At 42.1% G+C, this 12,490-nt stretch overlaps 1 protein-coding gene across 4 annotated transcripts in view; it reads right to left on the bottom strand.

The window, feature by feature from the left end:
* Window positions 1-12,490, bottom strand: part of PPP3CC (protein phosphatase 3 catalytic subunit gamma) — a 67,706-nt gene that overhangs the window by 25,623 nt on the left and 29,593 nt on the right. For all 4 annotated transcript variants that reach the window (XM_056860513.1, XM_056860511.1, XM_056860512.1 and 1 more), the window contains exons 2-3: window positions 8,866-9,063; window positions 8,472-8,596 (exon numbers count right to left, since the gene is read on the bottom strand). In XM_056860513.1, coding sequence (XP_056716491.1) covers window positions 8,472-8,596; window positions 8,866-9,063 — 323 coding nt within the window. The remainder of the gene's footprint in view (window positions 1-8,471; window positions 8,597-8,865; window positions 9,064-12,490) is intronic.

Below are 12,490 nucleotides of genomic sequence, written 5' to 3' on the forward strand. Positions count from 1 at the left end.
ATTGGCACAGTCAAAGAGACTGTAAACAGCTTTAAGCTAACACATAGTATTTATATATTCAGCATTGCTGTCTAAAACTAGAAAGAGCATGCATAGCATGTACATACACAATGCCTGATCTTAATGATGATCAGTTAAGAATATTAATAGAAGTCTTTAAAGGATTCAAGACTTAGCAAATACAGATACTCTGGGATAACTTCATATGTTCTCATAGAGCTTAGACTCTTAAAGGACTTCAGATGACACAGATGACACAGCAAGGTATAGTGTGTCTTCTGTACAGAAATGTTATGATGTTTTGAATGATTTAAGTTAGGATGCTTCTAACCAAATCTTTCTCCAAAGAATTAACCATATTTTGACAGGATTTCTGTAACCTTATATTCTGAATGAAAGTGCATTGAACTAAGGATACTTTATGAGTATATTCTGACTAAAATACTCCTTTATGGAGGCATAGAGAATGTGAATGATTACTTGCTACATAAACATGTTTAAGACTAACGATGTCTATCCTTATATTATATTTTAAGGCTTTGCAACCAGAAAGCATATATTATATAATGTAAATAAATGTGTTTTTTATATACTTCTACTCTTGTCCATTATTATAAATTTATTGGCGTGTTCAAGAGATGTCCTAGGAGCAATAACAAGTTTCTAGGAACCGTTGATTCGTTCTAGGAACCGGTCTAGTGGTGTCTCGCTGAATAAGATAACATATCCCTTCTCAGGAAGGGGTCCTTTCTAAGAGTGTAGGCACTTAACGGCCCGAACCGCGACAAGAAGGGTGCAAGCCACTTTGGATCCCCAGTGAGGAGAAAGGCAGGGTATAAATGGAGTAAAAATAAAGAAAGCAGAAGTGAGACAACAATACTTACTTCTGAGACACCATTACATAAACAAAATATTCCTGAAAAAGTCTTGTGTATGGGGCACCTTGAGTCTATGCTGAGATCCTCTCACCCCTCTTCACTAGAAAGAGTAGAAAGGCAGCCCATTCTCATCTTAAAAGTTCACCATATTGAATACAAGAGCAAACATTACAGCCTCTTCACAAAAATTAAGACAACACAGATTGATGATACTGAACAATGGAACGGGATTTTCACTTCAGCCAGTATACAAACTATGGTAACACACTGTTCACTGTGTACTAAGCATCAAACTAGCGGTTCCCTTGGGTTTTCAAAAATGGTAAACAGCAGTTGTCCCTTTCCTCCCCACCTCCAATTCTACTCAGGGCTATGAAGTATGTGTGGGAATTAAAAACCTCTCTCTGCAATGATTTCCCTGACTTCTGTTGCATCCCCCAAGTTGTTATTCACTCCAATGAGGGGGTAGAGGGAGAAAATACAGGCAACTGATTGAAGAGAGAGTATGTGGGGTTAAACTTTTGCCCATGCACTGCAACTCCAACCCAAATGTCCCCCAGCTGCTACTTACCATTCCAAACCCTGAGATAGACCTGTTCATTAATCTTCAAAGGTCTTGCCTAATTAAGTAAGCCCTACGGTATAGTTCTCAATGTTTCTTGGCTGTACCACTTCAGTCTGCACAGCTTACAAGTCTAAAGAAAAATACTTCCATTTAGAAAACTGACATGTCAGTAAAGAAAGGTTCTAGCCTACTTTTATCCCCAATAGGTTACCTTTCAAGGTGGAAGAGCATTCAGTCATATGAGGCTGACCCTGCAGTTTGAAGTAGCACAGCCCAGTCATATGTTTACCACCTTTTAAAAACGGTTGTGGGGAAGGAGAGGACCAATTCAGTCAAGGCTACCAGGAAGGGGAAGATTTAACCTTTCCCTCTATACCATTATCCCAATGCAAATTCTCCATAGCCTCAACTGATATGTGCCCCATGGAGGAAAGTATCCATGTGTGCCTATGTCTTTCCCTTGCAGAGCAAATAACAGCATGCGGGAGAATCAGAAAGGGTGAACACCCTCTCCACTCAAACTCTTCGGCTATGGGATATCTATTCAGGGATCTCCTGTGGTGACGTCTAGACTGGCCCTAGGCATTCAAGATAAAATAAGGACTTATCAATTTTTAAATTGCTTTGGTTCTTATATCTACATATCTAATAGCCAATTCTGTCCTGATCCGTGGATACTTAAATCTGCGGATCGAGTTTGCAGAAAAATCTAAAAGCTTACTGGGAAAGGGTGGTTTAAAAAAACACACACCTGCAAACTCACCTCTCCATGCTTACAAAGAAACACCACCATGGCTGCTGGGGGGAGGAAGTGGGCAAGAGGCCAAGAGAGCCACCACTGCCAATGGAGGGGGGAGGAAGCAGGCGGGCATCTGGGAGTGCTGCTGCGCCGATGTGTGTGTGTGGGGAAAAAAGTAGGTGGGGGGCCTTGAGCACCGCTGGGTGGGGGGGCGACAGGTAGGCAGCCAGGAGCACTGCTGCCGCTATTGCTGTAAAGGAGGGGAGGAAGCACATGAGTGGCCATGAGTGCCGCTACTGCTGCTTTGGGTGGGGGAGGAAGCAGGTGGGAGGCTGGGAGAGTGTTGGGGCAGAAAGAGAGAGTGATAGGCTGGAGCAAAAAAAAAAGAGAAAGAGTGGTAGGGTCGGTTGGGGCAAAAAGAAAGAAAGAGTGATGGAGTGGGGAGGCAGAAAGAGAGAAAGTGACGGGCATGGGGAAAGAGTTAAAAAAAGGGGGTGCCGGGATGGAGAAAGAGCGAGAGACAGAGAATTAGGGGAAGAGGGGAGGAAGCAAAGATGTGTGGAATGGAATAGCTGCTCCTGCAAGTTTGTTGCGGGTCTCCACTTGAGTATGTATAATGGTGGGACTGGTTGGTTTTAACAGTGTCATTGGTTAACAGAAGTTTCATTAATGGCTATCCACTGAGATACAAGCGAATCCTAACAAAGTTCACCTCCTTTATATAACTAGAAGGAGAGAAAGAAAACAGCTTGCATGGAGAAATTAGATCTATCTGGAAATTGCTGTAATTCCTACTGTAGCAATCTCTTTTTGAAACAAAAAATTACATTTTTTAAACTTTCTTCCTGTTAATGATTCAATTCCCCCCACCCTTGCTATCACTGGTCCACTTACAAAACAAGAATCTTACAAAACAAGAATCAGAAACCACTAAAGAGAGCGGGTAAGTGTGGCTAGGAGTAACTGTTTGATAGATGAGTCCTGACCAATACCCAACACAGTAAAAACTTTGTTATCTGGCACTCCTGGAGAATGGGGGTTGCCAGTTAATCAAATGTGCTGGATATTCAAGCTTACTGCTCTGTCTCACCTCCTACCTAGAGCAGGGGTGGGGGACCCTTTTTCCACCAAGAGCCATAACATCATTCGCGGGCCATACAAAATTATCAACTTAAAAATTAGCCGACCAATACGTTTCTCCATGGCCCAGGTGGGAAAGGGTTAACACAGTTTCTTGGGCGGTCCTAGCAGCTCCATAGCTAACGACTCTTCTGCAAGGGGGGAAAAAGGTTCCTTTTCTCGGCAAAACAAACTCACATCTGCCTTGAACAGAGGCTATTCCTGTCTGTGGGAGTGGGTGGATCACCAGTCTTAGATCCTTCTGAGTTAGAGATCTGCCAGGACCCACGAAGACCAAATGATTTTGCGGGCCTTAAACGGCCCCCAGGCCTGATGTTCCCCACCCTTGACCTAGAGGAATCTGCAGCAACCAAGTCCCAGACCACTGCAAATGCCATGGTGACACCCACCACACTTGGTGGTGGGACCCTTCCTCTTCCTATGCAGCAGCCAGACAAGTGGGCCAGCTGCCTGGATGTCTCTGGCGGAGCTGGCTCCTAACATCTCAAGGCAGGCTGAGGCTGGTCAGTTGGCAGTGCCTGCTATCAGAAACCTAGCAATGGTTGAAGGCAACAAGCTGGCTGTTGAGGTGAGAGTGGGGTGCATGTGCACATGATGATGCAAGGGCATGGAGTAGGGGTCACTGGGGATGTGGGGGGAGGTAGTTGTGGATTTCCTGCATTGCGCAGGGGGTTGGACTAGAAGACCCTGGTGGTCCCTTCCAACTCTATGATTATATGTTGGGCTTAGAGAAAGGAGCTTGCTCTCTAGGTGATGCTAGTGAACTGAGTGTTCTAGATAATAAAGTGCTGGATAACAAAGCGGCTACTGTATAATGGATGGGTATCCCTGTAGGGGAAAAGGTCAGGGCACAGTACTGCTTAAGCACACTGAAGCATTTTATGTAAATGCTGCTACCCCATTTTATCTTCCCAACCACTGTTTGAGTCAAGGCTAGGCAGAGTAATACTTAGTGACCTCAGGCAAGCTACTAAGCCTCATGGCTGATGTGGATTTGAATCTGATTCTCCCAAATGAAAGCTCAGTTATTGGGATCATAACACCCTAACAGAAATGCTCATGTCAATGCAGGTAACTACGCTTTGTGCTAACAATATTAACACTGGTCGTAACCCCCTCACCCCCGGCTCTGCATCCTGTTTCCTGGCTGCAATTATAAAAATTACCTCCTATTCCATTCTGTTAAAAGGTCATTAACATCAACTGCTCTGGCAGATGCTCCCTAATATCCCCAACCCAGATGTGCAGGCTCACACTGTGATTCCAAGCCCTATAGATGCTTGCATTCTCCCCCTCCGTGAAATACTGAAGGAGCAACAGTGGAAACTAAATACAAGAAGCCCTTGAAACTCTAAGATAAGAGGCCATGACGGCCAACGTGAGATTCTTCCATATAAAAGATACTAGCTGTTTATTAAAACAAACAAACAAAAAACTAGCGCTGATTATATTTTGTCTTACACTGATCACAAACTAAATTTTTGGGCTATATTGCCTTCTATTTGCCAATACACTTTTCTGGTTTCTAAGCCTACAACAAGCATACTCTCGCAGAAATGTTTCAATGCATACAGAAATGTTTTGTGGTTAAGTAGGAAGCAATGCATATCTCCATGCACTCAACCAAAGCAAAGCTTCTCGATTCTGTTTTATCAGTGACATTTGGAGCAACCCCCGCATGTACTAATCAAAGCCCACCCTGCTTCGTGAAAGATGAATGCCTGCTCAGTAGGGGGGGGGAATAAAAAGAGCATATCATGGCTCTCTCTCCATTGTGGATTTAAAGGGAAAGGGGGTCATGAAATAGCATGAAAGGGCTCCATGCCGGCAGCATACAAAAGATGGTGATTCCGAGCAACTTCCAGGATTGGAAATGCTAGTTTTATTACAGCACAACCCTATAATAAGTTGGATGAATTTGCTTGTACCACATCACATAAAAATTTCTGAGTGGCACTTCAAGCATCTCAGCACTATTTTCTCCCCCCACCCCCAACCACCTTTTTAATCTGTCCTCCTGCCCGTAAGTAAAGTAGGTGGGAAACATGCAGGGTTCCTCCAGGGAAGCTTTGTGAAACCTACAGTTCTTTGAATCCTGAGAATTTTAGCTTTTATTTTAATTTAAAAAGAAGTTCTAGCCATCACAATTAATGTCACCATTGAAAATTTACCTTCAGTAAAATCTGAAGTGAATTTGGGCATTCCTTTTCTGGCAAAATTACTGAGGAACTTCAAGGGAAGGCAAGAGAGTTTCGCTTAAAGAATCACAGATGCGGGGTTAGGGCTGGGGTTGACAGTGATTCTTCACATTCCTAGGTTGTCACAGGATTTGCCTGAAGTAAAATTCAGAAAGCAATCTGGAGGCTTCTCAAGCAAAACGTCAGAAGGAGTTCTGAGGGAAGTCCAACCGCAGTGACATTTTTAGGTAAGTTTTGCACGTGCTTAAATTGCAGAATTATTCTTTAACTAGTACAAGGTAACAGACCTGCTACATTATGTTGGCACTATAATGGTATTTCACTATTGGCTGGATCCCTTGCTGGCCCTCTGAAAGTAAAACAAACAAAAAACCACAACCCTAACCAAAAAGAAGAAGAAGAGTAGGTTTTTATATGCCGACTTTCTCTACCACTTAAGGGAGACTCAAACCGGCTTACAATCACCTTTCCCCTCCCCACAACAGACACCCTGTGAGGTAGGTAAGGCTGAGAGAGTGCGACTTGCCCAAGGTCACCCAGCTGGCTTCATGTGTAGGAGTGGGGAAACCAATCCAGTTCACCAGATTAGCCTCCACTGCTCATGTGGAGAATGGGGAATCAAACCCAGCTCTACAGATCAGAGTCCACCGCTCCAAACCACCGCTCTTAACCACTACACCTATAAGGTGAGGACTGTCGAACCAAAAACTAACTAAAATTGTCCAACACAAACACCTGGTGAATCATGTGTTCACTGAGCCAATTTCCCCACCACATACACAACTACCAAGGAGGAACACAGTCTTTCCCAAATTGTGGGAACAGATGAGATGGAAAATAAAAGAAATAAGCAGGCAAAAAATAAAACACAGTGGGTTGGATCCAACCAGCTTTTCCACTGGTGAAAAGGGGAGAAAAGGGTCCCATTAGATCATCAAAAAGGCTATGTTGGGGATCATCAGACCTGCATGGACAAAAACAACATGGAAAGGGAGCTGCAATAAGAAGGGAATTTGGCTTAGATTGAGTGAGCAAATTGGCTGTATCCAACCTAATGGCATCTTTTCTGCTCTCACATATCTGCCACACTGTCTCTTGAGCTATCTTCCAAAACACCCCCTGGCTCCATGTTCAGAAACCCAGCCTGTGGTGTGTCATCTTGTCTAGTAACTCTTTGGCTCGGACAGAATACATACAACAGAGCATCTTGGAGCACCTGAAATGTGAACACATTCATTGTGGCATAAACCCATGAAAGGTTACGCTGCAATAAATGTTAGTCTTTAAGGTGCTACAAGACATTGTTGTTTATATTATAATGGACTAATATGGCTACATTTCTTTATACTACATGGAAAGCTTTATAATGTAAGGGATCAGAAAGCTGCTATATTACAATATGTCATTGTTTGTGTGTAAAGTGCCGTCAAGTCGCAGCCGACTTGTGGCGAACCCTCATGGCAAGAGACTAACAGAGGTGGTTTGCCAGTGCCTTCCTCTGCATAGCAACCCTGTTATTCCTTGGAGGTCATTCATCCAAATACTAACCAGGGCTGACCCTGCTTAGCTTCCGAGAGCTGACGAGATCGGGCTGTACCATGCTGCCTTCCCTCCCACAATATGTCATTAGTATCCCAATAAACAACCTCCTGAATCCTTCCCTGGATTATTTAAGGTCCCTCTTCCTGTGACTTCCACAAATGTGTATTTGTACTTCATTCTTATTTTGTACTTCATTCTTATTCCACTAGAACTGGTGCAACCCTTTTGCCTTTCCAACATCTGTTCTGCTACTTTTTGAAAACAAAGGCTGGATGTCAGTGGTTCAGCCATCCGTTATGCCCTATGAAAACTTTCAAATGTCGCAGAAAATACAATGTTTTTTTTGGGGGGGGGGGGCTTTCCTTTACTAGTCAACTCTGTTGTACACATAGATCACAGTCCCTTAGGGGGTCAGCAACATTTACTTAGAAGACAATTTCTTACTCACTTCTCTCACCAGCTGACGTGAAAACAGCATGGGCTCCACAACCAACAACTGTACAGAAAGCTATCACCAAGGATAGTTAAGGTTGACCAGTTCTTTCCATTCACTGAGTCCCATATGGAGCTGCTTTGTACTGAATCAAACCACTGGTCTATCAAGCTTAATATTGCCTACTCTGACTGATAATGGCTATCTCAAGCAGAGATCTGTCACATCACCTGCTACCTGGACATTTTAACTGGAAATGCCAGAGATTGAATTTGGGATTTTCTGAATGAAAAGCAGGCAATTGCCCAGCACTGCTTTGGCTAGAGAAATGCGTTGCAAAGAACCACAAGCTCTAGCAAGTGACATCCCAGATGCAGACCTTTTAGTTTACAATCAATCCTGACTTCCTTGACCAACTTGTAGGACTGAAAAAGCATGGAGCCATTTGGACAAGTCATAAACTATATCCAAGCTCAGATTAGTCTAGTGATGGTGTCAGAATTCAAAAGGATAGCCAGGATGAAAATGCATACGATAAAGATTGATTCTGCTTATATATTATATACTGTATTATGCTGGAAGCAGCCACAAGTTATTCAGACCTGTACAATCTATGATAAACAAACAGGCAAACAAATGAGAAACAATTAACTTCAGTCTCACGTTTTCTGACTCTTATGAACTGATACATCACATTTCCATTCGCAGCAGAACGAACTGGTAGCATTCGAGATTGGCAGATCTGGAACCATGCTGTCCATTGCTGCCAACTAACTACTATGCTATCATGATTCTTAATTTATCTAAGGTAATTTTGTATGGGTTATTTTCTTTTCTCTTAGAGAAGACTTGTTGATGGAACCTTTGACATTTAAGAACCATACCATCCTCTCAAAGCGGTACGAGGGGCAGAAGTTCCACAGGCTTAATCCAGACTTTAACACGCTAACCCCCAAAGGCTCAGTTGAATTGTCACCTCTATACTGAAGTAGCCTCTGTCCACGTAGTCTCCAAGGAAGAGGTAGCGAGTGTTATTGGGTGATCCTCCAACTTCAAACAACTTCATCAGGTCAAAGAACTGCCCATGAATGTCACCACACACTAGGGGAGGAAGGACAGCAAAAAAAAAAAAATAGGATTACATGCTAAAAAGATAAAGGTCACAGAACCGGCAGGGAGCATGACTTTGCCTCCACCTAATTTTTTCCTGTATATCCAGATCCTGCACGCCATATTTCCATGGTAGCAAAAGAATTTTCAAATCCTGAGCTGAAAAACCATGCAACAGGAAATCTCCTGGTTTTGGAAGCTTCGAGTTCTAGTAATGGGCCTCAGAAGGCAAAAACGATGACAAGAAAGCACACTCTGACCTGTGATTGGAGCCTCTACTTCAATCATTGTCTTCTCATGCCTCAGAATGGCAGCTCCATCATTGATTATCTTCAGTGCTGCATCCTCTTCCAGGCGCCCTTCTTTTACCAAGTGGTTTTTTAATACTTCCAATCTGGGTTTCCCATCCTCAAAAACTTCCTTCAGGGTTAGCCGCTGTGTGGGAGGGAATGGAACAGCTAGAGAGAAAGAGAACAAAGAAAAAGTAAACAATGAGTTTGTTCAAAGTGGGACAACCCACCTGTAATCAGATTTTAGCATTGATTCTTTAACCTGAGCAGCAAGAGAAAAGACATTTGGCACTGAGGAACACACGGAATACTGTTTTGATCTAGGCTGGCTTGAAGAAAATAAAATTCAACATTTCTAGCTAATGTGATAACTAGTATGAAGATAATCAAGGGTGTACAAAATTTATCAATTCCTAGGGACTAACTACATGTTTTCAGAAAAATGCAACAAATTTTATTTTAAGGAAATGGTCCTTCAGAGAGCTGAACAAACATTTCAAATTCCTAGCTCAAATTTCAATTTCCCAATAACAATTCTAGGAACTAAGACAGCCAGGCATCTAAGTGTAAGATTCAGATGCATCTTCCCCCTTCTTCAAATGTACTCTTCCCTGCATCTGAGAGATGAATCTCAAAGGTGCACTTTATTCCCTAATTAGATAAGATCACTAACAAACTGGCCTACACAGAAAGGCTTTCAGACCGTTAATAACCTGGATTTAACAAAAATGAATGTTAATATTTTTTCTTTACACCTTGTAGAGACAAGGCTTTAGTAAACAAGCAACTATCACTTCTCCCCTCACCCCCACCCTAATTTCAACTTTGTAGGGTCTTCAGAGGGCAGCTGAAAAAGGTTTTATTTAGGACTGCATTTAACTTTATTGGCAGTTGTAACTGAGATTTTAAAATGTTGTCGTTTGAGTGTTTTATAACTGTTGCGTTATTTATATCTTAAGCCGCCTTCAGTGCTGCCAGGTAGTAAGGCGGCTAATAAATGTTTTAAATAAAAAGATGTGTCAGTTGCACCAGTCATTTGGTCTCCCTCTAACTCACCTGACAATATAATCCTCACCCTTTTCTTCTCTGCCTGTATCTCCCCCCCACGTGCCCAACCCCAAATGAGATGTCAACCTATAACTCCTGCTGATTAGACTGTGTGTGTGTGCTACATGCTCAGTTCTGTGTATGATTTTGTTTGTGTGAGTGTGCGCACACACACACGGGCTTTTAGATTTCATAGTTCCTCTTTTATCCTTCCTTAGAAAGAATGTGATCATTTCCTCTCTAATTTGTATCAGCAAACATACCCTAGAGTAAACATGGAATGTGCCTGCTTGCAATTTTTAACTCTAAATAGAAATTAAAGTCATTGGACATTCCAAATACCTAACACGATTGTTCTATTTTTCTGTCCTTATACAATTATTATTAACATAAAATGCTGATCAAGGCCAAGCATGCAGGATGATATCACAACACCGCACAAAGTGAAAGTTGTGTTGCCTGTCTTCTAGACTTTCCTAGAAGCATAAATAAATACCGATGACTTCTGGGATGTGCAAGCATGATCATCCAGGTTATATTCAGATATCAAATATTTATTTATGACAACAACATGTTTGGTTTATTCTTGGGCTTGTACATTGCATTACTCTTCCTGTCAGGTGCAGAGCTGAGAATGAAGACTTCCTGCTTTAGGCGATCTTTGATCTAGCCACAATTTGTTGTGTCATCCAAATTTTCCATAATCCTTACAGCAAATCTTTCCTCTAAAGCAACTGTTACATTATTACCATAAAAGCAAATGGAGGGTGCAATATGCTAAGAGATCATCACTTGCTCAAGGCCAGCTAAGTTTTTCATAGCTGTGGAGCTGAGATTTGAACCAATGACTTTCAAGTTTACACTTGAAGAGCTTACATACACTTTACGCAAACATGCGTGTAACATTTTGGTAGTGAAAAGGCCACTTTCAGTGATATGGAACATAAAAGTGGCAGAAAGGGAAGAAGGAGCTTATTTTTTATCCACCTACTGCTTCTCTGCTCAAAATTACCCCCCCAGTGTCTCCCCCCACTTTCAAGTTCCAAACATTAGAGTTTTAATATGTTTGAAACCAATGGAGAGGAACGCAGCTTGTGGTTTTTTTAGGTGGCAATTTATTGAAATTTTTTATTACCTTTAACACAGCAAGTTACAGTGAGATAATTTCCCTATACTTCATAAATATGCTCTACCCTCAGGAGTTAGAGAAAGATGTAGGAAAGAATAATGGAACTTTGCAGCACACATCACTTCAGCCTGAATGTATAGCTATCCCAGGGGCAAAGGAACCTGCCTTTTGGACACATTTCCCATATTTCTTGTTGGGTTTCACAATACTCATGGATGACAATCAGGATGTACTATTACATGAAATTCCACGAAACATTTAACCACTTCCCCTATTTTATTCCTCTGTTGATTGAACCTGCAAGAAATCTGGGAAGATGAGGGCATTAAGTTCCTCCCCCTCATCTCACTTCTCCATCCAAAACTGCCAGTCCAAGCTGTTTTAATCCTCTGCAGGAGGAAAACCAGGCAAAGGGAAAGAAGCCATCCCCCAGCCGATTTTCCCTCTAAACTGCAGCCTTGCTGATAATATATAGAAGGAAAAAAACATGCAGGATAAAGGATTACACAGCAACATGTAACCACTCCACTACACTAACTGTGACAAAATGCAGATTTGGCACCAAGAATGTTTCCCCCAATGGCACAGTGCATCTGCTAGGGCCCACCAACCATCCATTGGGCCATTGCGACTGTTTTTGAAGAGCTGCTCCATTAAGAAAACAAAGGCCTACAAGGGAGATGGAAGCAAGCAGCTTGCACCCCCTTTAGCCCAGCTCCTAGTTGAATGAGGGATTGCACCTACACGGTGCTCTGTGCTGCGAACATTGCTCAGGAAAACTGTCAGGCCTGCTACTTTAAAAAAAAACAATCCCCACAAAATGTATTTCAATGGTTTTAAAATGTGATTTTTATCATGTTTGGGTTAAATTGTTAGCCACCTTGGCAGGATACAAATTTTTAAACAAATAATTTTTCTACACTAGGCCTACCATTCCCACTGACTGGGCTCAGAGTTCACCTACATGCAGCACACCCAGTCTGCATGCATATAGAGGGTATAATATTTCTTCTTCCAATTACTAATCCGACAACTATTTCTCTCAGGGTGCAAAAATCACATTCCCTCCCCCAACGCTGGTACAGAAAGCAGAGGAAAGCACTGCTGAAGAGACAGACAGATGGCATGCATATCTATGTAATACAAGGCTTAATTTTTTTTATCCTCCAATTCTGTGATTAGAAGGAAGTGTCCAAATGTACAAAAATCTATTTATGCATAACAAAAATGTTGTTTTCTATGTGTTGCATTGAACAGTTTATTGTAGAAATGCAACTCAAAACATGTAAAGCAATTCAAGTTTGCCTGGTTTGCTTATACCAGAGCTGCAGAGTTCAGTTTTGTAAAATCAGGATTTTTGTACTTGGTTTTTGTCTTAGTCAAAAGCTGAGGATTTTAACCACTGTAGAATGTTTCCAC

This window comes from Euleptes europaea, chromosome 14, assembly GCF_029931775.1.
Source record: "Euleptes europaea isolate rEulEur1 chromosome 14, rEulEur1.hap1, whole genome shotgun sequence".
Lineage (NCBI taxonomy): Eukaryota > Metazoa > Chordata > Lepidosauria > Squamata > Sphaerodactylidae > Euleptes > Euleptes europaea.